This window comes from Phaenicophaeus curvirostris, chromosome 12 (genome assembly GCF_032191515.1).
Source record: "Phaenicophaeus curvirostris isolate KB17595 chromosome 12, BPBGC_Pcur_1.0, whole genome shotgun sequence".
NCBI classification, from domain to species: Eukaryota; Metazoa; Chordata; class Aves; order Cuculiformes; family Cuculidae; genus Phaenicophaeus; species Phaenicophaeus curvirostris.
Window position 1 is genome coordinate 8,782,402 of NC_091403.1, and position 19,428 is coordinate 8,801,829.

The 19,428-nt window shown below is 51.4% G+C and overlaps 2 protein-coding genes across 4 annotated transcripts in view; one reads left to right on the forward strand and one right to left on the reverse strand.

The window, feature by feature from the left end:
- The window catches only part of FANCI (FA complementation group I), a 185,327-nt gene extending 175,909 nt beyond the window's left edge, over positions 1-9,418 (reverse strand). For all 3 annotated transcript variants that reach the window (XM_069867249.1, XM_069867248.1, XM_069867247.1), the window contains exons 1-15: positions 9,249-9,418; positions 9,060-9,132; positions 7,070-7,200; positions 6,510-6,666; positions 6,372-6,429; positions 5,901-5,942; positions 5,288-5,411; positions 4,397-4,482; positions 4,088-4,220; positions 3,672-3,764; positions 3,042-3,178; positions 2,243-2,423; positions 1,610-1,697; positions 935-1,065; positions 228-298 (exon numbers count right to left, since the gene is read on the reverse strand). In XM_069867249.1, coding sequence (XP_069723350.1) covers positions 228-298; positions 935-1,065; positions 1,610-1,697; positions 2,243-2,423; positions 3,042-3,178; positions 3,672-3,764; positions 4,088-4,220; positions 4,397-4,482; positions 5,288-5,411; positions 5,901-5,942; positions 6,372-6,429; positions 6,510-6,666; positions 7,070-7,200; positions 9,060-9,132; positions 9,249-9,332 — 1,589 coding nt within the window. In that variant the 5' untranslated portion in view covers positions 9,333-9,418. The remainder of the gene's footprint in view (positions 1-227; positions 299-934; positions 1,066-1,609; positions 1,698-2,242; positions 2,424-3,041; positions 3,179-3,671; positions 3,765-4,087; positions 4,221-4,396; positions 4,483-5,287; positions 5,412-5,900; positions 5,943-6,371; positions 6,430-6,509; positions 6,667-7,069; positions 7,201-9,059; positions 9,133-9,248) is intronic.
- A 2,666-nt stretch (positions 9,419-12,084) lies between these two features.
- On the forward strand, positions 12,085-17,617 carry RLBP1 (retinaldehyde binding protein 1). Its single transcript, XM_069866829.1, has 8 exons — positions 12,085-12,348; positions 13,163-13,206; positions 13,489-13,617; positions 13,905-14,106; positions 15,159-15,337; positions 15,942-16,100; positions 16,771-16,881; positions 16,992-17,617. Exons 2-8 carry the CDS (start codon positions 13,195-13,197, stop codon positions 17,148-17,150), a joined length of 951 nt encoding a protein of 316 aa, XP_069722930.1. The 5' UTR covers positions 12,085-12,348; positions 13,163-13,194; the 3' UTR covers positions 17,151-17,617.
- The last annotated feature ends 1,811 nt before the right edge of the window (positions 17,618-19,428 follow it).

A 19,428-nucleotide genomic window follows, 5' to 3' on the forward strand; every position in this document is an offset into this window, starting at 1 on the left:
CAATAGCTTTCTGTATTTCCAAAGCCCATTCAGCTGGGGGCTTGTGTCTCAGTTCAGTAGAGCTGTGACAGCATTAGTCCTAGGCTAAAGAGGTAGGAGATGTCCCCATCCAGGTATGGGAAGAAAACAGTACAAAGACACTTAGTCGAAACAAACAAAAACACTTCTGCTCCAAAAACTTAAATGAGTTGTAGAAATCTTTTCAAATAATCCCCTTCCCAGCTTACCTGGAAAAGATAGCTTTTTGGAGAACAAGTATCAGGGAGTCCCTCACTGACATGCTGACTTTGAGCAGAGGCTGGAAAGGAAGATACGCTTTGGAGAGAAAAGCACTAAGGCATGCCAAGCCCTTGAGGCATATGAGATCATCTTCCTCAGGCCCATCTGGCCCTGCATTTCCCATAGTGTCATCAGTACAGTAGGAGAAGCAAAACATTTAAAACAAATATAAAATTAAACCCATATAACTGTAGCAGTGAGGACAGGTTAGTGAGGACACAGTGCAAGAGTCTTGGAAAAGAACTGTTATCCTCAGACTGCCTGAAGCAGGTAGAAGTTTAATGCCAGGGCCAGGCAAAGAGAAATACTGACATAGAGCTTGGAAGGAGAAAAAAATCAACCTGACAGCTACAGCTGTTCAGCTAAACACTGTGTACTTCATTTTCTACCCTGTGCAGCATCTGGGCATCTTCCGGATGAAAGGTCAGCACAGAGCAGTTTGGGTGCCACGCCAGACTGCACCATATGCTTTTCGCTAGAGGGCACATGCAAATCCATGCTTGAAGAACAGTTCCATGCTACAGTGAACAACATACAGCAGAGTATGAAGGTTTACTTTCTGAGGAGAGTTATTAGATCATGCATATAATTGTGGCCTAGAGCTGTCACTGGAACTAAACTAGCAGGATATTCATGGAGAAATGCAAAGCTTTACCTGTACTGCCCGGAGCAGCCCTTGCACTGTGTCGATGGGCAGAAAGGACAAATTGTCAAAGGTCTCTGCAACTTTGGAGGATGAAGTCTGAAGCACAAGAGGAGCAGACACAACAATATTGGACAGCAAATCTGAAAAATAAAATGACAAAAGGAGCAGCTACTGCCAAGGGGCCAGAGAATTCTGAGCAAAGGTGTCTATAGAGCTAAGAATTACAGAATAATAAAAGCCCTTCCATTACATGGAGAGGTCATGATAGGATGACCACCAAAAACCTGAGCTTTGCTGCAGGCAGGAAGTGTAAAACACACAACATGGCTGCAGGGCCTCAGCCCACCAGAGGGCACTGAGGTATCAAAGAAGGGACTGCAGCATAGACACCTCAGCGGTCCCAGCAGCTGCCCAAGGACCAGGAGGAAGGCAAGGCTAGGAACGTGTAACAAGTTACTGACTGATGGATACCAACTTTCTGTGCATCAGCTGTTCCATGGCAACTGCCTGCAAACATGTTTTTCACCTATGATGAATAAAAGGTAATCTGATGCAGCTGACACCTCAGTAAGAGGGGAAGGAATAACTAATTTTCTTGGCTTCAGTCCACTTCATCACTTGTTCTGAGAAGCTATGTTCCAAGTGTCCACAGAGCAGAACACATTCCTTTGTCTTTCCCGTTACCTATGAAATGGCTGACAGGAGACGCTGCTTTTGTGAGGACTCTGTTCAGGACCTGTTCAAGAATATCACTTCTGATGGGTTCATGAACCTGAAATGAGAAAGGAAGATACATAAAAATTAAAACCTACATAAATTTAAGATATTCCTGCAGTTCAGATCACAGGCATTGTGCAAAGCAAATCCAGATCTGACAGCTGAGCTGGGTCTGGTTTCATCCCAGTACAATCCGAACCCACACATCAGAGAGACACACAAAGTACACTCAGAATATAATGGGTCAAATGATCTGTGGGATGCAAATTTATCACTTTGGTAACAATGCTGGTCGCAATCCCACCTCTATCAGATTTTCTTTGTACCTCTGAATTTCTCTACCCCGCCTGCAGTTTCTTAGAAACTGTAATAAGGATTACACAGGTATCATGGTAGCTGGCACAAATGAGGATCAAGTCTTTACGAGGATGCCTTCTTCCAGCTGCACAGGGGCAAATAGGAGACTACATCTAGTATTGCTTGTAAAATACTAATGATAGATACAGCAAGGCAAGGTTTCTATGCCATTTATTGAGAGAGAATATGAACAAAGTTCCCGCTTACCTGCAAAAAAAACCCTCTCCAAAGCATGTACACTACCTTAAATGTTTCCAGCAGGATACTTGCTCCCAGTCTGCAAGCCTGCTGGGCTGGCATTTTTGAAAGGCCATAACTGGTATCAGCAGCCTTTCCTCCAAAGGGCTTTTTTGGTTCATATGACTCCATTAGGTTGAAGCCAAGATCCACCAGGCCCTGAGTAACGTAGTCCCAGCCAAACGCACTGAGGAAAACATTAAACAGACCAGGAAAGAAACAACTTGGTCATTGAAAAGGTTTAGATCAGAGCAGTGTAAATAAAAATCTTCTGCAGTCATGTCAAGGTCCAAAGCAGCAGTGAGAGACGCTTGATCATGTCAGGGAACATCCATTCCTCACAACCTCGCAACTGTCTTCAGGCTGAGAGGCAGGTGCTCAGCACAAAATGCCTTGCAGTCCTGTTTCTCCAACCACCAGACTTCCTTTCCAGTCCAAAGGTTTCCTTGCTAAAAGGAATGATGTGCACTCGGTTCTGATCTGAACATGATAGTAGGTTACAGTCAGGATGGACAAATATACTGATCCTAAGACCTTCAAGTCAGAGAGGAAAACAGGAGAGGAATTTCTTGCATCAGACTAAATGACAACACTGGGGGGGGGCAGATTTATACAGCTGCATTTTTTAATATTTTTTTTTAAAATTCACCTGTATAAAACTGGGATAAAAACTTCGAATGTTGACCCTGTTCCCTGCTGGCCCATGGTCAGCAGTATTTAGTAACCCAGAGTATCCTAGCAAGGCTGAAACCCTCTCCCTTCCCAAAGCCCACTGAGTGTTCTGCAGCACATGGCAATAACTCACCTACTTTTTACCACTTCCAGAATTACAGCAGATACGTCATATTGTTGAGGAAACAAATCCTGCAGAAACTTGGAGGCCTGAAGAATCTGCAGGTCCTTGCAGCTTCTTGTGATTGATGTTTTCAAGAAATCAAATATCTGGAACATAAAATCATTGAGTGTGAGGAAATGCTCTTTGAAATGGGACCTGTATAGTCTTGCGTACGTTCCAGTAAGAGCACCAGCCAGAGCACAAGTTTCAGTAGAGCCTGCCAAAAATCTTAACTCACTTCTTTCTCGGGACAAATACACCAACCTCATTAAGTGTCTCAACGAAGGTAACTTGTTGCCAGATGCTCTTTAGGTGGCCACCACCGAGCCAGAACATTAAACAAAGGAGACATTGCTTTTCTTCTCATCCTACAATACCAACCCACAGGAATCACAACTCTGGAAAATACTGATACCGCTCTGGGGTTTTTCATAGTGTTCTGTAAATGACAGCATACCGATGATCTAACTGCCTCCCCACAAACATCCTGAAACCATTTTCAGCCTAATTCTAATGGGACTATGACCTAACCACACTTTCTTTCCTTTACAGGGAGTGTAGTGCACATGGAAGTTCTCTGCAAACATTTCACTCACATACCTGCTCTTGCAGCCTGTGTTTTACTGCAACTGACAGCAAAAGAGCCACACTGAAGGGACACAGGGCTTTGCCAGGGTCCTTCTGTTGCTCAGTCTAGAAAACAGCAAGCAACAGTCAGAAAGCTGGTTATCCTCAACTGCAGCATCCTGCAGGTTCAGCCTAACAGGCCCATATCATGCAGATGTTGCAGTGTAAGAAAGACACATGTCTCTTCAAACATACCATAGCACTTTAATACGTTAAAGTGAACAAGACTGATCATAAAAACTATTAACTCCTTTCTACAGATCACAGAACGGTTTGGGTTGGAAGGGACCTTAAAGATCATCTAATTCCAACCCCCAGATTACCAATTAAGTTTTAAAAACCCTCCTTCAACATCTTCAAGAACTGTGCCTGCTCCATCTTCGTCATACCTTTAGATGTTTGATTAGTTCCTCGCCTAGGTCCTGATCCAGGTTGATAATAGAAACAATATGGAGAATAACAGTGCCTTCCACATGGCGGAGCTGGTCGAGGGGTGTTGTGGCTACCTCAAGGTCTGCAGATCTGTAAATTTTATCAGAAAAAAAGCAAGCCATCCAGAGCCCTAAATAATTTCTTATGTATCAAGGAGGATGTACTTGTACAAGGTTTAACAACACAAATTCAAGGAGTCCTGGGCAGGACCAGGGTGACTACAAATACCCAGGTAGTAAAGAAAGGGGATGACACAGAGAACTTACTGTGGATCCCTCTGTTCTTCTTTTTGTCTCTTATCCAATTGATTGAAAAAACCGATGATTCCTTCTAAAACAGTCTTCTTACTGCCCTGCAAGGCAGGACATTACATTAGGCCACTGCAGGGCCTGCAGTATCCCAGAGAATTACACTCATTACAAATGTCATGGTATCCTTCGTTTCCCTTCATAAATCACTGAGGTGGAGGAGGGCTCCTGATGAAGTGACTCTGGTTTAGTTTGTATATTTCTTTTGACCGCACTTATTGAAGAGTTGGAAGAAGCTGAAGCTCTCAACAGCTTTTTTAAAAGTTACTATTAATTAGGAGGGATCCTTTACATTATAATCCATTAAGGAGGCCTTCAAACTCCTAACATTAATTCTAACCTTGCATTTTGGCCAGTGTACCCAAGCAACCTCCTTTAACACGTTTAATTTGTCTTTGACTGGATCATTTTGTCACTGAGTCAGTCACAAATGAAGCAAGCAAGAGAGCCAGATCATCCCGTCAATGGGCAGAGATATCACTGGCAACCTCTGCTTGCAAGAAGAGCGTAAGAGATGAGATGTTTCCAGTACAAGTCAGACTACAACCAAGAAGACGGTCATGCTGCATGACCTATTATTTTAGTGTGCAGTCAGCAGAGAGTGAGCAAAATCACACTTGAGAACACTGAAAAAATCCCAATCCTCTCAGCTATCTGCTAGGTCTATGCTCATCCTTTACTTCCCAAAGGTTTCCTCCTTCTCCCACAAGGAAGATCAAGATTGTATCTTCTTCTGAGCATTCAGCTTCTTCAGGCTAGAGGGAATTAAAGGAAAAAATCCCTACTGATGTCCTGCTCTGTCCTGTACTTATTTTTTTTTCCTCATAGTATATGCCTGTGAGCATTTACCTTCGCAGAAAGCAGCAGCAGCTGATAGACCACAGGTGGAATTTCCTGCAGATCTAATTTGGAGAACATCCTAAGGACTTTTTCCACCACAAACTGCAGCTCCTCTCCTGATAGTGGAATATCCCTGTGAATCAAAGATATAGCCTAGTCATTTTCACTAATTTCCTTCAGAACGCCACAGCAGATTCAACCCATAACTAGACCAAGGAGCCTAATGTACAGACAGGCAGTGAGTACTCCTAAAGTCCTCACCAGAAGTTGCCACAGATCCCTCAATACCCCTCCACTGCCCCAGCATACTCTTCAACCTTTGGTACTCAGATCTCCTTCAAATTACGTTTGTTCATTGTACTGTTTATTTATCAAGGCTCACTCACAAATGCAATAAAAACTACAATGTCACGCCCAGTCTCTGAGGCAAACCTGTCCAGCTGTGTTTTGTATCCAAAAGGATCCACTGTGGATGTTCATCAGCTCAACCATCCATGAGGCTGTTCCTGGTATGGTCAGACCTCTTATTTGTACTTGCTCCAAACTACTAATTTATGTGAAAGACGACATGGACATGACCACAACACAAGAAAATGGTAATGCTGAAGGGAAAAACAATTACCTGAACATGTTGGCAAGATGTATTACACTCTGAGGGTCCCACCTGGTAAAACAAAAATATGTCAGAAAATTGAGAGCAAGCAGAATCATCACTTATCTCTTCCCTCCTCGTACACAATTATTCAGTGTCACCAATTCCCTTGTTATGTTCTGACATTGAGGTTAGAAGCCAGATTTCCACTAGAAGTCACCACTGCCACCCTAACCACACAGACTTAGAATGGTTCTGAACTGCCCCAGGCCCCACAATAACAAATACCAAAACAGGAATAAAAACAAGCACTTCCTAAGACCAGTTCATGCCACACTATTACAAGACCTGGGAACAGGGTGTTCCCTTGCCTTCCCAGCCAGAGAAGGCACCGTGACAGAGGGCACAGTTTGAAAGGTGGCAGAAGAGGACAAAGACTGTGATGCCTTTTTCAAAGCACACTGTCTAGCCGTGTAACAGAGCTAGTGGAGATGTGCATACTTGCTGGAGCAGAGGCTATTTATCAGCTGTTTCTTAAACTCTTCCCCATTCAGTTCACCTGAAAAAGCAAAAGCCTTTTAAGAGCCAACATCAAAGGAAGGGAGGACAGGTTGGGGAGAAGAAACTGAGAGGGGTTACCTTTCCCATAAGCCAGGTTCTCCTTCAAACTGGCCAGTGCAGTGAGAACAGTGGAAAACAACTCCAAGGATTTGCCATTAGACAGGTTGCCACCTTTGATAACATCGACAAAGAGGGTGGCAAGCTCAGCCAAGGCATGGCCTGGCAGCTGGCGAGCCTGGGAGAAGGTACAACAACATGAAAGAGCCTGAGGCAGTGCACAGCAGAATCCCACACATACATCCAAACCATCACCAAAACCCAGCAAAGGACAGCATTTCTTACAGCGGAACATTCCCATGAAAGGGAATTTCAACCCCCAGATCTCTATTTTGTACTGTCTTTCACAGAACAGAGAAGTAAATCAAGCTGATGCAATTATAGGCTTAGATATTTGAGTCTAAATATCCAAAGATAATCAAATTTACACACACAGTAAGTTCCAACACCAGCTTAATCCAGGGCAGATCCATGGAAAGGACACAACTTCTTTTCCTCAATGGCCCTAGTGAAGTATCTTAATCCACATATGAAAGGATACCCAACAGACCCCAGGAAAGCCAGTCCAAATGAGCTCCTACCTCCAGCATCAGCAGTCCTATGATTTCAGACACCTTGCTCAAATGCAGGTCCCCTGACTCCACTAGTGGGACACAGTGCTTGTAAACCTGAAGCCTCCTGAGAACACCACTTCGCTGAGAACAAGGGGAGCCTTATAACGAGAAAATAAAGAAAACAAATGAAGAATAGGGAAAAAAAAGAGATATTTAAAGAACATGTTACTAAATAATAGGAAATCAGCAAGGCGAAATTATGACCTGACTGCAACTGCCTATTTTATCTATCTGACAAACCAGATAAAAACAGCACAGTAAATAAGAATCTCTTGGATAAAACTGAAGCACTCAACACCGTTATCACACTCTGTGGTTCACTTAGCCTGCTGCCTGAGATCGAGAGGTGTCAAAATGCTAAGAAGCATCAGTCTGGCCATTAAGTCTCAGCTGGCCATCTCTGTTCTATTCCTAAGTACTTAAGGGCTCCTAAAAGAAAAGCCCATTTACAACAGGTTCATTACAAACATATGAGTCCAGTTTCTTATTTCCCAGATCTCTTTGCAGCTGTCCTGTTTTCCTGTGACAGCTCAGAAGGGCTGGTTCTTACCACAGGTGATGCTTCCTCAGGCTGTTGACCTCTCCCTCCACTCAAGTAGCTTGTGTCCCACTGGCTGCCAACGCATCTGGGGCCACAGTCCCCGCCCCTGGCTCACCCCCAAAGACATCACAGAGTCACAGAATGACCTGAGTTGGAAGGGACACACAGAGGTCATCAAGTCCAACTCCTATCCCTGCATAGGACAATCCCAAAATTTACACCCCCAAAATTTACACCATGTATCTGAGTACAGTGTCCAAACGCTTCTTGAATATTGTCAGTCTTGGAACCATGACTGCGTCCCTGGGGAGCTGTTCCAGTGCTCCACCACCCTCTGAGTGAAGGACCTTTGCCTAATATCCAACCTAAACCTCCCCTTGCAATTCTTCCTGCCATTCCCTAGGGTCCTATCATTAGTTACCAGAGAGAATAGATCAGTGTCTGCTCCCTCCTCCTTCCCTCGTGAAGAGGCAGTAAACTGCAATGAGGTTCCCCCCTCAGTCTCCTCTTCTCCAGGCTGAACACACGGAGTGACTTTAGCCGCTCCTCATATGACTTCCCCTCTATACCCTTCACCAACAATGTGGCCTTCTCTGGACCATCTCCAGTAGCTTGATGTCCTTTTTATACTGCAGTGCCCAAAACTGCAGGCAGTGCTCGAGGTGGGGCTGCACTAGTGCAGAGCAGAGCGGGACAATCACCTCCCTCGACCTGCTGGCGATGCTGTGCCTGATGCACCTGTAGAACACAGTTGGCTCTCTGGGCTGCCAGGGCACACTGCTGGCTCATGTTCAAGTTGCTGTCAACCAGAACCCCCAGATCCCTTTCTGCGGGACTGCTCTACAGCCTCTCACTCCCCAGTCTGTATGTATATCCAAGGCTGCTGCATTCCAGGTGCAAAACCTGACATTTGCCCTTGTTAAGCTTCATGTGGTAGGTGACTGACCAGCTCTCCAATTTGTCTTGATCCCTCTCTCTGCAGAGCTTCTGTGCCTTCAAAAGTGTCTACAGCTTCCCCCTGTTTCATGTCATCAGTGAATTTGATTAGTGAATCAAGTTAGGATGAGAGGGAACGGTCTCAAGTTGTGCCAGGGTAGGTTCATATTGGACAGTAGGAAAAAATTCTTCACCAAAAGGGTTATCGGGCACTGGAACAGCTGCCCAGAGAGGTGGTTGAGTCCCTATCCCCAGAGGTGATGACAGGTGGATGAAGTGCTCAGGGATATGATTTAGTAGTGGATAGGTACAGTTGGGCTTGATGATCTCAAAGGTCTTTTCCAACCTAGCAATTCTATGACGAACCTTAAGTCCTGCATCCAGGTCACTTATAAAGATACCAAAGAGTACTGCTCCTAAGACGGACCCCTGTGGAACCCCAACTCCAAGGATTTCCCGTTAGACAGGTTGATCACCCACCTTTGAAGATCCCTCTCAGCAAAGCCGCAGTCTCCCTCCCCTTCAGGGCCTGCCTCGTCACCATATCGCCCAGCTGCAAAGAGAAGGGGACACTGCGAGCCTCACTCCACCCCGGGAGAAGTCGCCTCTCGGCCTGACAGGGCCCGGCGCCCCAACCCCCGCCTAGAGCCCAGCCCGCGGGGCCCGCACCTCGCTCTCCCCCAGGCTCTGCAGGGCCTCCTGCAGCCGCTCGGGAGCCTCCTCGGCCGCCAGCGCCAGGATGCGGTGGGCCATGGGGCCGCGGAGGAGCCCGGCCCGGCCGGGGACGCGCAGACAGCGACCGCCGCCGCCAGAGCCTCCGCGCCGCCGCCCGAAACTCCCGCCCGGAAGCGCCTGCCCGGAAGTGCCCGCCCCCCTCGCGGCTCCCGCACGGAAGTGTCGGAACGGAAGTGCCCGCCCGTCACCCGGGTAACAGCGCCCGCCCCCAGCCCTTACGCTCCACCCCCCCCCCGCCCTCTCGCCTCCCTGGGTACCCGAGTTCGAGTCCCGAGGGGTGCAGACACGTGGGGTGCAGGGCAGCGTTGGTGCAGGGAGGTGTGGGGTGCAGGGAGGTGTGGGGTGCAAGGAGGTGTGGGGTGCAGGCAGTGTGGGGTGCAAGGAGGTGTGGGGTGCAAGGAGGTGTGGGGTACAGGGAGATGTGAGGTACAGGGAGGTGTGGGGTGCAGGCAGTGTGGGGTGCAAGGAGGTGTGGGGTACAGGGAGGTGTGGGGTGCAGGGAGGTGTGGGGTGCAGGCAGTGTGGGGTGCAAGGAGGTGTGGGGTACAGGGAGATGTGAGGTACAGGCAGTGTGGGGTGCAAGGAGGTGTGGGGTGCAGGCAGCATGGGGTGCACGCATGTGGGGTGTACGATGTAGGACAGCGTGGGGTGCAGGGAGGCATGGGGCATAGGACAGCGTGGGGTGCACACGGGTGGAGTGCAGGGAGGTGTGGGATGCAGGATGGTGTGAGGTGTAGGGTAGCACGAGGTACAGGGCAGCATTGGTGCAGAATGATGTGGGGTACAGGCAATGCGGGGTGCACACACATGGGATGCAGGTGGTGTGGGGTGTAGGACAGCGTGGGGTGCAGGGAAGCATGGGATGTAGGACAGCATGGGGTGCACACGTGCGGGATGTAGAGTGGGGTGCGCACACGTGCGGGATGTTGAGTGGGGTGCACACACGTGGGGTGCAGGGAGGTGTGGGATGCAGGACGGTGTAGGGTAGCAGGAGGTACAGGGAAGCCTTGGGTGTGAACAGTGTGGGGGGCCGGCACGCAGGGCAGGCAGCCATGGGGGGACTGGGGTGCTCAGCACAAAGTGCTCATTCAAGGCGGCCCCGCAGCAGCAGTGCCCAGCCCTTGCGAGTGCCACTCACGTGGGGTGCGAATCCCTGCAAGTAAACCCCTTAATTCCGGGGGGCATGGGGGGTGGCCTTGGGCGCACGAGGAGGTTTAGCCCGTGTTTAAGCAGTGGGATTTAGCTGGAGGATCTGGTGCCAGCGCAGTGTGGGAGATTTCGCAAGCTCCATGCTCAGGGGGAGCGGGAGCTGATGCTGCTGAGCGAGAGGGAGCAGGTTCACCAGGGGCCATGGGAAGGGGAATAATGGAACCTGGCTGGGAGATCCCCAAAGTGATCCAGCCACAGCACCTCAAGGTGGGTCCCCCTTGGAGTGGGTCCCTCTTGGGGCTGCCACCCATGCTGGACCCCTTTTCCCAGGACAAAGCATCCACTCTGTGATGCCAGGGGTTGCGCTTGAGTCCGCACAACGATTTCATCTGCCATCAGCTTGATGGCCAGGGGAGCACAGGTTCCTCCTGCCACCCCTGTGCAGGGCCGCTGGGTCTGTTTGGGAGCACCTGCACTGATGATGTCCCTCCTTACACACCATCTTGCTCACTAGGCTGCACATAAACATCCAACAACTTCAGGTGGGAACTGAGACTGGTATGGGAAGAGGACAGGGAGGTTGGGAGGTTTCCAAGGCAGAGCAATGCATGGTGCCCTTGGCCACAGTGATTTCACTCCGGGTCTTGACACAGGTCTAGATTATCCTTTCCTAGTCCCCCATGCCTTTCATCTGAAGTCTCGTGCCTTCTTCCTCTCCCTCCCTCCCAGGGGCAGCCCTGTGGAAATCAAATCCGTAAATCCTGGTGGCATTACAAAACATGCCTTGTGTAAGCCCCTTCAGTCCTGCTCTGGTGCTTAGCCTGGCCCCACCACCTCCCTAAAATCCCCGTTGTGGTAAGAGCCCAGCCAAGCTCCTCTCCTGCCGTGCACAGCCCCTTCCTCACCACGTCTTCACCCACCTCCTGCAACCCTGGAGCCAAAAAGAGTTAAGGCTGCGAGAGCTCCTCTGCCCCATGTGGCTTCATGGATGGACTCGATAATCCTGTGGGTCTTTTCCAACCTAGTGATTCTGTGATTCAGCATGCCGGGGTGTGGATGTCCCCAAAAGACCTCATTTTGCTGTCCTGCTGCACCCACGTGTGGGCTCAGCGTGGTCCTTGCTGCACCCCAGGGCTCCCCTCCCCTTGCGGGTCCACAACATCACCTCAGGGGTGGGCTGGGTTCCAGTTCCCAAAGCTCCAAACAGGCAACAATCACTCTGGGGTACAATTAAAAAAAAACAACAAACCTGCTCATGTTTTTTTTTTATTTTGAAAGGTAAAAGATGTGGTGTATGGATGCTAGTTTGGGTGGCCTCATCAGGGAGGAGTCAGCCCCAGGAGACACCAAGCCTGGGAGCATCCTCTGCTGTGGACCTGTCCCTGCAGCTGGACCCTGTCCACACAGGAAAATTCACAGCAGGACCTTGCCAGGTTTCTCAGGACAGAAGCAGGGGAAGAAACCTGGCTCGCTCGCTCTGTGGGACTGGGCTGTCATGGCAGGCTGCCCATCGCCTCCTCTGCCCCTGCCCCGCACTAATGAGCAAGTTACACAACGAGAAGCTTTTATACTTCGTTAATCGGGTCCGGCATCCCAGCCCACCCCTCCACACACGCTGCGGCTGGCCAGCAGAGCCCCAGCTCCCTCCTTCCTTCTCCTCAGCTGCCTTTTGTAATGTTTTAATGGGGTTTCTTCCCTGGGTTGTACTGATTTAATTACAAAGCTGCAGTGAGTTGATGCCTTGTGACGGTCTAATCCCAACCCGGTGACTCTACAAAGCTTTCGCTCAGCTTTCTTCCTGCTCCACTCTGGCCTCACCGCCTGTGTGTCCATCTCTGCCCCGTGCGCTGACCTGCTGTGGACAGTTCAGATTTTCCTTTCCTTGGTGAGTACCTGGGACTTTTTCCACCCAAAGTAACTTTGCATCGGAGACTATAATCCATCTGTCCCTTAACCTGGCACCTCCAAGGGTGGGATTGCTTTCAATTCCTGGAAAAAGAGGATGCCCATCGCTTCCCTGGGAGCTGGCAAGGAAGAGGATGCCCCTGGGAAGTGGGTGAGCAGAAGCCAAGCATCCCTCACACAGCCTGGGCTTGGAGCCGGTGCTACAGCCTGGCAGGGGCAGGTGCTGGAGGGAGGATGAAGGCAGGCTTCCTCCTCCTTAAGTGTGGGAACAAGCTGTTTCACCCAGAAAGCATCAAAAAGATGATGAGAGGCTTGCTGTGCAACTTTGACGCCAGCGACCAGCTCTGGGCTGCAGCCGCAAGGGTTTGGGGAACACCTTGGAGACAGTGAGGCAGTAAAAATAAAATACAGTAACAGCAGGAGCCAGCCGCCCACCTGGCCAAAGCTGGGGTCCCACCTCTGCCCTTATGAGGATGGTCTGAGATGAAATGGCACTGGGTGAGATCATGGGGTTGGGGTTCCCAATCCTGCAAAAGGCAGAGCCAGACAAAAAGAGGAATTAAGGTGTCAGATGATCAATACCCACATTTTAAAGCTGCTTCTGCAAACACTCCTGGTGAGTCTCAAGGCTGCTCAGCCTCCAGCAGGCAGGCAGAGTTGCAGGCAGTAGTGATGGAGCCGAGGACAGTGGCCGTGTCCCTGCCTGAGCAAGAGGGGCAGTGGACGGGGTACAGAGAGGCTGCGGAGGCTGTCAGGATCCCCACCACCTGCTGATTCCTCTTTCCCTCTCCCAGTGTCTTGTGGCTGACGAAGGACAGAGATCAACATGTCTGCGGTTGTGAGTACTGACCCTAAGCCTCTCCATCCCCTGAGCTCTGGTCTCCTCCCTGCAGTAGCAGGATGGGGCACTCTCCATGCACCCCTCAGCTCACCGCTGCTCTCAGCCCATGGTGGGGAGCCCGGGTGGCATGCAGCCCGTTCCCATCCCATTGCATCCCCTCGGATGCAGGTGTGGAGACTCTGCCGTTCCCCATAGCCCCCCATGCCAGCAGAGCAGCAGGTGGGGCAGGGAGTCGGGGGGCTGGTTGAGGAGACCCCACATCCTCTCCTTGCCCCCTAGACGGGCACCTTTCGCATCGTCTCAGAGGAGGAGCAGGCCCTGCGCACTAAGCTGGAGCGCCTGACAACCAAGGACCACGGCCCCGTCTTTGGGAGATGTGAGAAAATCCCCCCGCACACCCTGCAGAAGGTGAGGGTGCCCAAGGGGAGCGGGGAGGCAAGCACGGCCCAGGGATTCTGCTCCTTCCCAGGGGCTGGAGGAGACCCGTGCTGGGCTCTTGTGTTGTGGGGTGGGATGCACTTATCCCAAGGGGTCTCTGAGTAGGGGAGCTGGGTGACCCTACCCTCCCTGCGCCAGGATGCTGCAAGGAGCATCACTGCACCCCTTCAGCTTTCGGCTGCCTAAATAAAACCTGGAGGGTTTTGGGGGTGCAGGGGGCATTGCTGATCTGGGCCCCCTCCCTGCTTCCCCCCCAGGCAAAGGACGAGCTGAACGAGACGGAGGAGCAGCGGGAGGTGGCAGTGAAGGCGCTGCGGGAGCTGGTGCAGGAGCGGGCAGGCAGCGAGGAGGTGTGCAAGGCAGTGGCCGAGAAGGTGCAAGGGAAGGACGACTCCTTCTTCCTCCGCTTCATCCGTGCTCGCAAGTTTGATGTCCACAGGGCCTATGACCTGCTGAAAGGTGGGGAGGGGTCCTGGGCTGTGAAGACAGGGTTATTCATGCCCCTGGCAGCTCCCAGCTCCGTACCGGAGCCTCCCAGCCCCTCAGTCTGGGCTGTCCTGGCAGAGCATGGGAAGGAGATGGGAAGAAAGGATAAATAGAAAAAGGCAGAGCTGTGGGCTCGGGATACAGAGGAAAGAGTTGGGAAGGAAATAAACAAGGGTGGTGCCAGGCTTCCTACAAAGCCAGGACATTCCTGTTCCTTAGTAATTTACTGGACAAAATGGAAAAAACCCAAATTCATTTGACAGTGGAATGCTGTCTCCTTTGTGCAGCAAACCCAGCTGGTTTGGGCCACATCCCCTTGAGAACCCCATGCCCTACACACGCCCCTCTGTACCCCTGTAAGGAGCCACTCCTGCACCCACCCTGATGCTTCTGTGAACGGTGCTTGGTGAGCTCAGCACCCCGGGACCCTTCGAGGGTTGGGGGAGCTTGTAGCAGCCCCTCCCCACGCTGGGGGTGACCCATGGGGATGGAGGGGGAGGGCAGCCTGGGGTATGGCCACCAGTGGGGACCTGCCTGGCTCCAGCTCTGTTCTTCTTTGTGTCAGCTTGGGGGATAATGAGTTGTAATTATCAGTGCTGGCTCCCAGACAGAGGTTTTGTTTGCCTGCATTTTCCCAGGATGAGATTCCTTATTCTGTGCCTGCAGGGTGCCGAGGGAGGGAAGCTGGGGGATGTCACCCAAACAGGGAGGAAGGGGAAAAAAGAAATGAAGGGAAAAATTACTTTATATGGTCATTGAGGGGCCGGAGAGAAAGCAGGTGTGGGGAGCCCCTGGCATGGGGAGAATCATGAGTGTGCTGGGGCCAGGACTGAGCACCTCTCACCCTGTTTGGTGGGGAAGACCTGACCCACATGGCCTCCAGGCACAGCTGGTTCACAGCAGCTCAGGACTGACACATCACCCTCACCAGCCTGTTCTGTCTCTGGTGGCTTCCCCAGCACTGTCTTGGTTTCCCGAGGCAGGGCAAGCAGCAGTTGTCCTCCCCAATTTCTACCTCTCTCCAGGCTATGTAAACTTCCGCCAGCAGTATCCTGAGCTCTTCGACAACCTGACCCCTGAGGCCGTGCGCAGCACCATTGAAGCCGGCTACCCTGGCATCCTGGCCAGCAGAGACAAGCACGGCCGGGTAGTGATGCTCTTCAACATCGAGAACTGGGATTATGAGGAGATCACCTTCGATGAGGTCAGCCCAGTCCTGCTCGGCACATCTGAGAGCAGCATCCCTCACACACACACGTGTACATATGTCCACACACAGTCTCCAGCCACCCGGGTTGAAATAAATCTGTAGTCCTTGGTATTTATCCTTCCAGGGAGCCTGGGAAGGCGTGTTCCATCCCAAAGGGTTCCCCTTCCTTCCCCTTGATGTGGTGCAAGGTTCAGGCCAAATTCAGGGCATGCATCCTCCAGCCCAGGTAACACAGGGTGAAGAAAGGCATCATGACATTAAATCAAGTCGTTTTAGAAATGAGGGACCTGCAGGGCAGAGGAGGAAACTGAGGCACAAAGCACAGAAAGGAATTCTTGGCAAAGAGGTCCCAGACATGTAACATACAACTTCTCCAGGCTCTATTTTCTGCTCAGTTCTGAATTGGGTGGCAACGTATCATTGATCCAGAAATGAGATGTACCCACCTGGTGGTTGTTGAGCATCCCCTGAAACGACTTTCCTGCTCTTAACTGCATTCAAGCAGATCCTGGCTAACTCTCCATGGGACTATTCCTGGGAGCCTCTTGGGGTCTGTGGGAGGTGAGGCCTAATACCTGGCCTGTTGTCTCTCCACCAGATCCTTCGTGCCTATTGTGTTATCTTGGAGAAGCTGCTGGAAAATGAGGAGACCCAGATCAATGGGTTCTGCATCATTGAGAACTTCAAAGGCTTCACCATGCAGCAGGCATCAGGGATCAAACCCTCTGAGCTCAAGAAGATGGTGGACATGCTGCAGGTGAGGTGGCAAAGTCTGCACCCAGCAGAGGCAGAGCAAATCCTGAAGGATCAGAGAGCTCAAAGAAGGTTGAAGGCAGGGCTAGTAAGGTTTGGGATTGCCACCACACTGGCACCATAAGAAAGTATCATGGAGAGGCTGCTCCCTGTCACATGCTCCTTCCCTTGCCGGCTAATTGGCTAAATCCTGCAAGATGGATCCTATTTTCCCAGCTGCAGCTCCCTGCCCTCTCAGATGGCCAACCAGAAGCAGAACCCACCACTCCTTGCAGCATCCTACAGCATGGCCTGGAGGTCTTTCCTCACCACCCTCTCAGCTCAGCCCAGTCCAGGCTGGACAGAGACTCACAGGCTCTTCAGGATTTCTGCCCTTGGACCAGAGGCTAAAGACACTTGGCTCTTTCCAGGGAAGGGACACAGCAGAGCTGTGGTCCTCCTCTTGGAGTGGGAGCAATGAACCATCTAGGAGGCTCTTCGGCTACCCTAGTGCTCCCAGGGCTGGGATGGCTGATCCTCTGGGTCAGAACAAAAAAAGAGAGAGGGCATCAAAGACAGAAGGGGAGATTGGGTGAGGGGATCTGTGGCGGTGCCGGGGTGTCCATTGCTGCCTGCCCAGCTCCACATGGGCAGCCACTGTCTGTAACCATCTCTGTCTGGATTTGGGATCCTAGGACTCCTTCCCAGCGCGATTCAAGGCTGTCCACTTCATCCACCAGCCTTGGTACTTCACCACCACCTACAATGTGGTCAAACCATTCCTGAAGAGCAAACTGCTGGAGAGGGTGAGTATGGAAAAGGGACTTGGAGGCAGAGATGCTTCCCTGGGTGAAACACAGCAGCTGGAAGGAGTCATCCAGGTCCTCTGCTGAGCATTGCTTCCATCTTCTGCCAGGTCTTTGTGCACGGGGAGGAGCTGGAGTCCTTCTACCAGGAGATCGACGCTGATATCTTGCCAGCTGACTTTGGTGGCAACCTACCCAAGTACGATGGCAAAGCAACTGCAGAGAAGCTCTTTGGGCCCCGCATCGAGGCTGAAGACACAGCTCTCTAAACTGGGGTCTGCACCCCCTTCCCTGTAAAATAGGATCAGAGGTGGCCCCCTAACCTCAACCACCTCCATACAGTAGCTTTGTTTGAATGACTGCTCATGATGAGGCCCTCGGGGTCTGTTGCTCCACGCCTGTCCCTCCCCTCTCCAAACCTGGCAGCGGGCTGCCTGGCAGCTCTGTTCCTCCTGGTCAGAGCATCCTTCCCTCGGGAGCCAGCAGAGAAAGGATGTCACTAGCCCTCTCCCACAGCATTGTCTTGGAACTGTGGTGGGAGGATAGGGGAGCATCTGCTCTGGGAAGGGAGGGCTACAGCGAGGGAGAAATAAAGTGTTTAACTGCAGAGCTCCAAGGTCCCTTGTGGCATGTGGCAAGGAACAGGGGTGCAGGCTTTGGGGAACAGGCTCTGACTGTGCTGCTGTTTCTAAGGAGGCCAGGAGTGTCAGTGCTTGGAAGGAGACCCCTGTTACCCCATCATTGACTGCGGGTCTCCATCCCCCATACGTCCCAGAACAAGCCCCACCCCTGCCCCAGCAAGGACCCTCAATTGTCAGTCTGCTGCTCTACCCAGGAAGAGAAACCAGCCCAAAAGATGCACACAAGAACCCTAACGGGGATCCAGGCAGAGCTGTCTCTGCCTAACCCCTGTTCAGCGAGGTGGGCAGGGAGGAGGAACAGAGGCTGCAGCAGCCACTAAGCAGGAGATGGATTTTAGCTGCAGGACAGTGAAAGACAAGCGGAATATACCTTCCTAAATCCTTTAGAAGCCTCAGCACAGTTGTTTCTCCTAGCGCTGTACTATGAGAGTGCACTCAGAAAAGCCCCACCAAGAGCCATCATGGACAGCAGAAGAGGGTCCTTGCCCAGCAAGGGAGCTGCTCTGGATGCTAATGCTCATTTGCCCTTGCTAATGTGGAGTCAGGAGGCTCAGGGTGGGGAGGAAGGAGGCAGAAGTAGCTGTGTCCCAGAGAAGGCAATCTGCTCTGGTTCATGAGCAAGGTACCTCTTCCAAGGAGCTGATCAGATACCCATTTCCAGACTGTCTTCTCCTCTCTTGGTGAGCAGTAGGGCTTGGAGAGGAGCAAGACACTGGTCTCTGCCCAGGTTACCTTCTCCATGACGCTGGTCCCCCATCGTGCCCCATCTCCCCTCCCTTCCAGCTCTGCAGCTACACACGGGAGCCTTTCATCAGGCAAGCAGAGGAGCAGACCTCCCTTGCCCCCAAAGCCAGCGGAGGTGGAGGGTGCTGACAAGAGCCGCATTCATCAGGGCACTGGCCCGGGCTCAAACCAAACAGGATGTCAGCTCTGAAGCTGTGGGGAGGACGGGGCCTGTCTGGGCAGAGGCTACTGAGGTAAAATCTGTTTTCCCCGGTCTCAGCAGCACAGCTGGTCCATGCATGGCAAGTCCCAGTCTGAGGCTGTGCCAGCCTTGTGCAAGAGCCCATAGGGAGAGCAAAAGGCACCTCTGCTGTGTTTGGCTCCTCACTATGCAGTGCTTCTCATGGGGCTGGGAAGCATCTGGAGCTGTCCCAAGGAATGTGCAACAACCCTACAACCATCAGGCCAGTGCAAACACAACAGCACAGCTTGCTTGGGAGACAGAGCAATTGCAGCTGACTTGTAAAAACAGAATAAGACAACACCTCCCACTACTCCCCCCTCCACCCCGTATTCACAGATGGGAGCACAACACTGCTGCCTTTTGGACTGGGACACCCCCAGCTCTTGGGAGCTGCCAGTAGCTTGTTTTGATGGTGAGACAGAGAACAGCACAGCTGTCAGAGCAGGGAGCACAATCCACGCTGGCCTCAGCTTCCCCCCAGAGTGACTCTGACCAAGCAAGGAAGGAGTTTTGAAGTAGATCTAACACCTAAATGGCAACGTTCAATAAACAAGAGATGGAGCCTGAAACACTGCCTTTCACAGAACAACTCTCATTACAGGGGAATAACAACAGACGCCCTGGCCCAGCCCAGCTACCCTCTGCATCCATCTCACTTGGTCTGTAGGTAAAACACGCATCCCAGTAAGCTTAGTGTCTGTCAAGTTGTACTTTTGGCAGAGTTTTTCTGTGCCCTGGCAAGAGATGATGTTGTGCTTTTCTTCTGCCATCAACTGAAAGATTAGGAAATCCACTTGCTCTCAAAAAGGAAAAATAACAGATGATGATTTCTGCAGACACGTGTGAGCCTAAAGCTTTGATGCATGTCTCAGGGAGGCAATCATCCAGAGGGGAGGCCTTCCACATGCTGTATGAAGGGCCACAGCTAAGTCCTCCATC

Excerpts from the sequence above, each read along its gene's own strand:
- RLBP1 (XM_069866829.1), top strand. Across the intron at positions 15,338-15,941 it reads AGGAGATCACCTTCGATGAG|ATCCTTCGTGCCTATTGTGT; the intron begins GTCAGCCCAGTC and ends TCTCTCCACCAG. Across the intron at positions 16,101-16,770 it reads AGATGGTGGACATGCTGCAG|GACTCCTTCCCAGCGCGATT; the intron begins GTGAGGTGGCAA and ends TTGGGATCCTAG.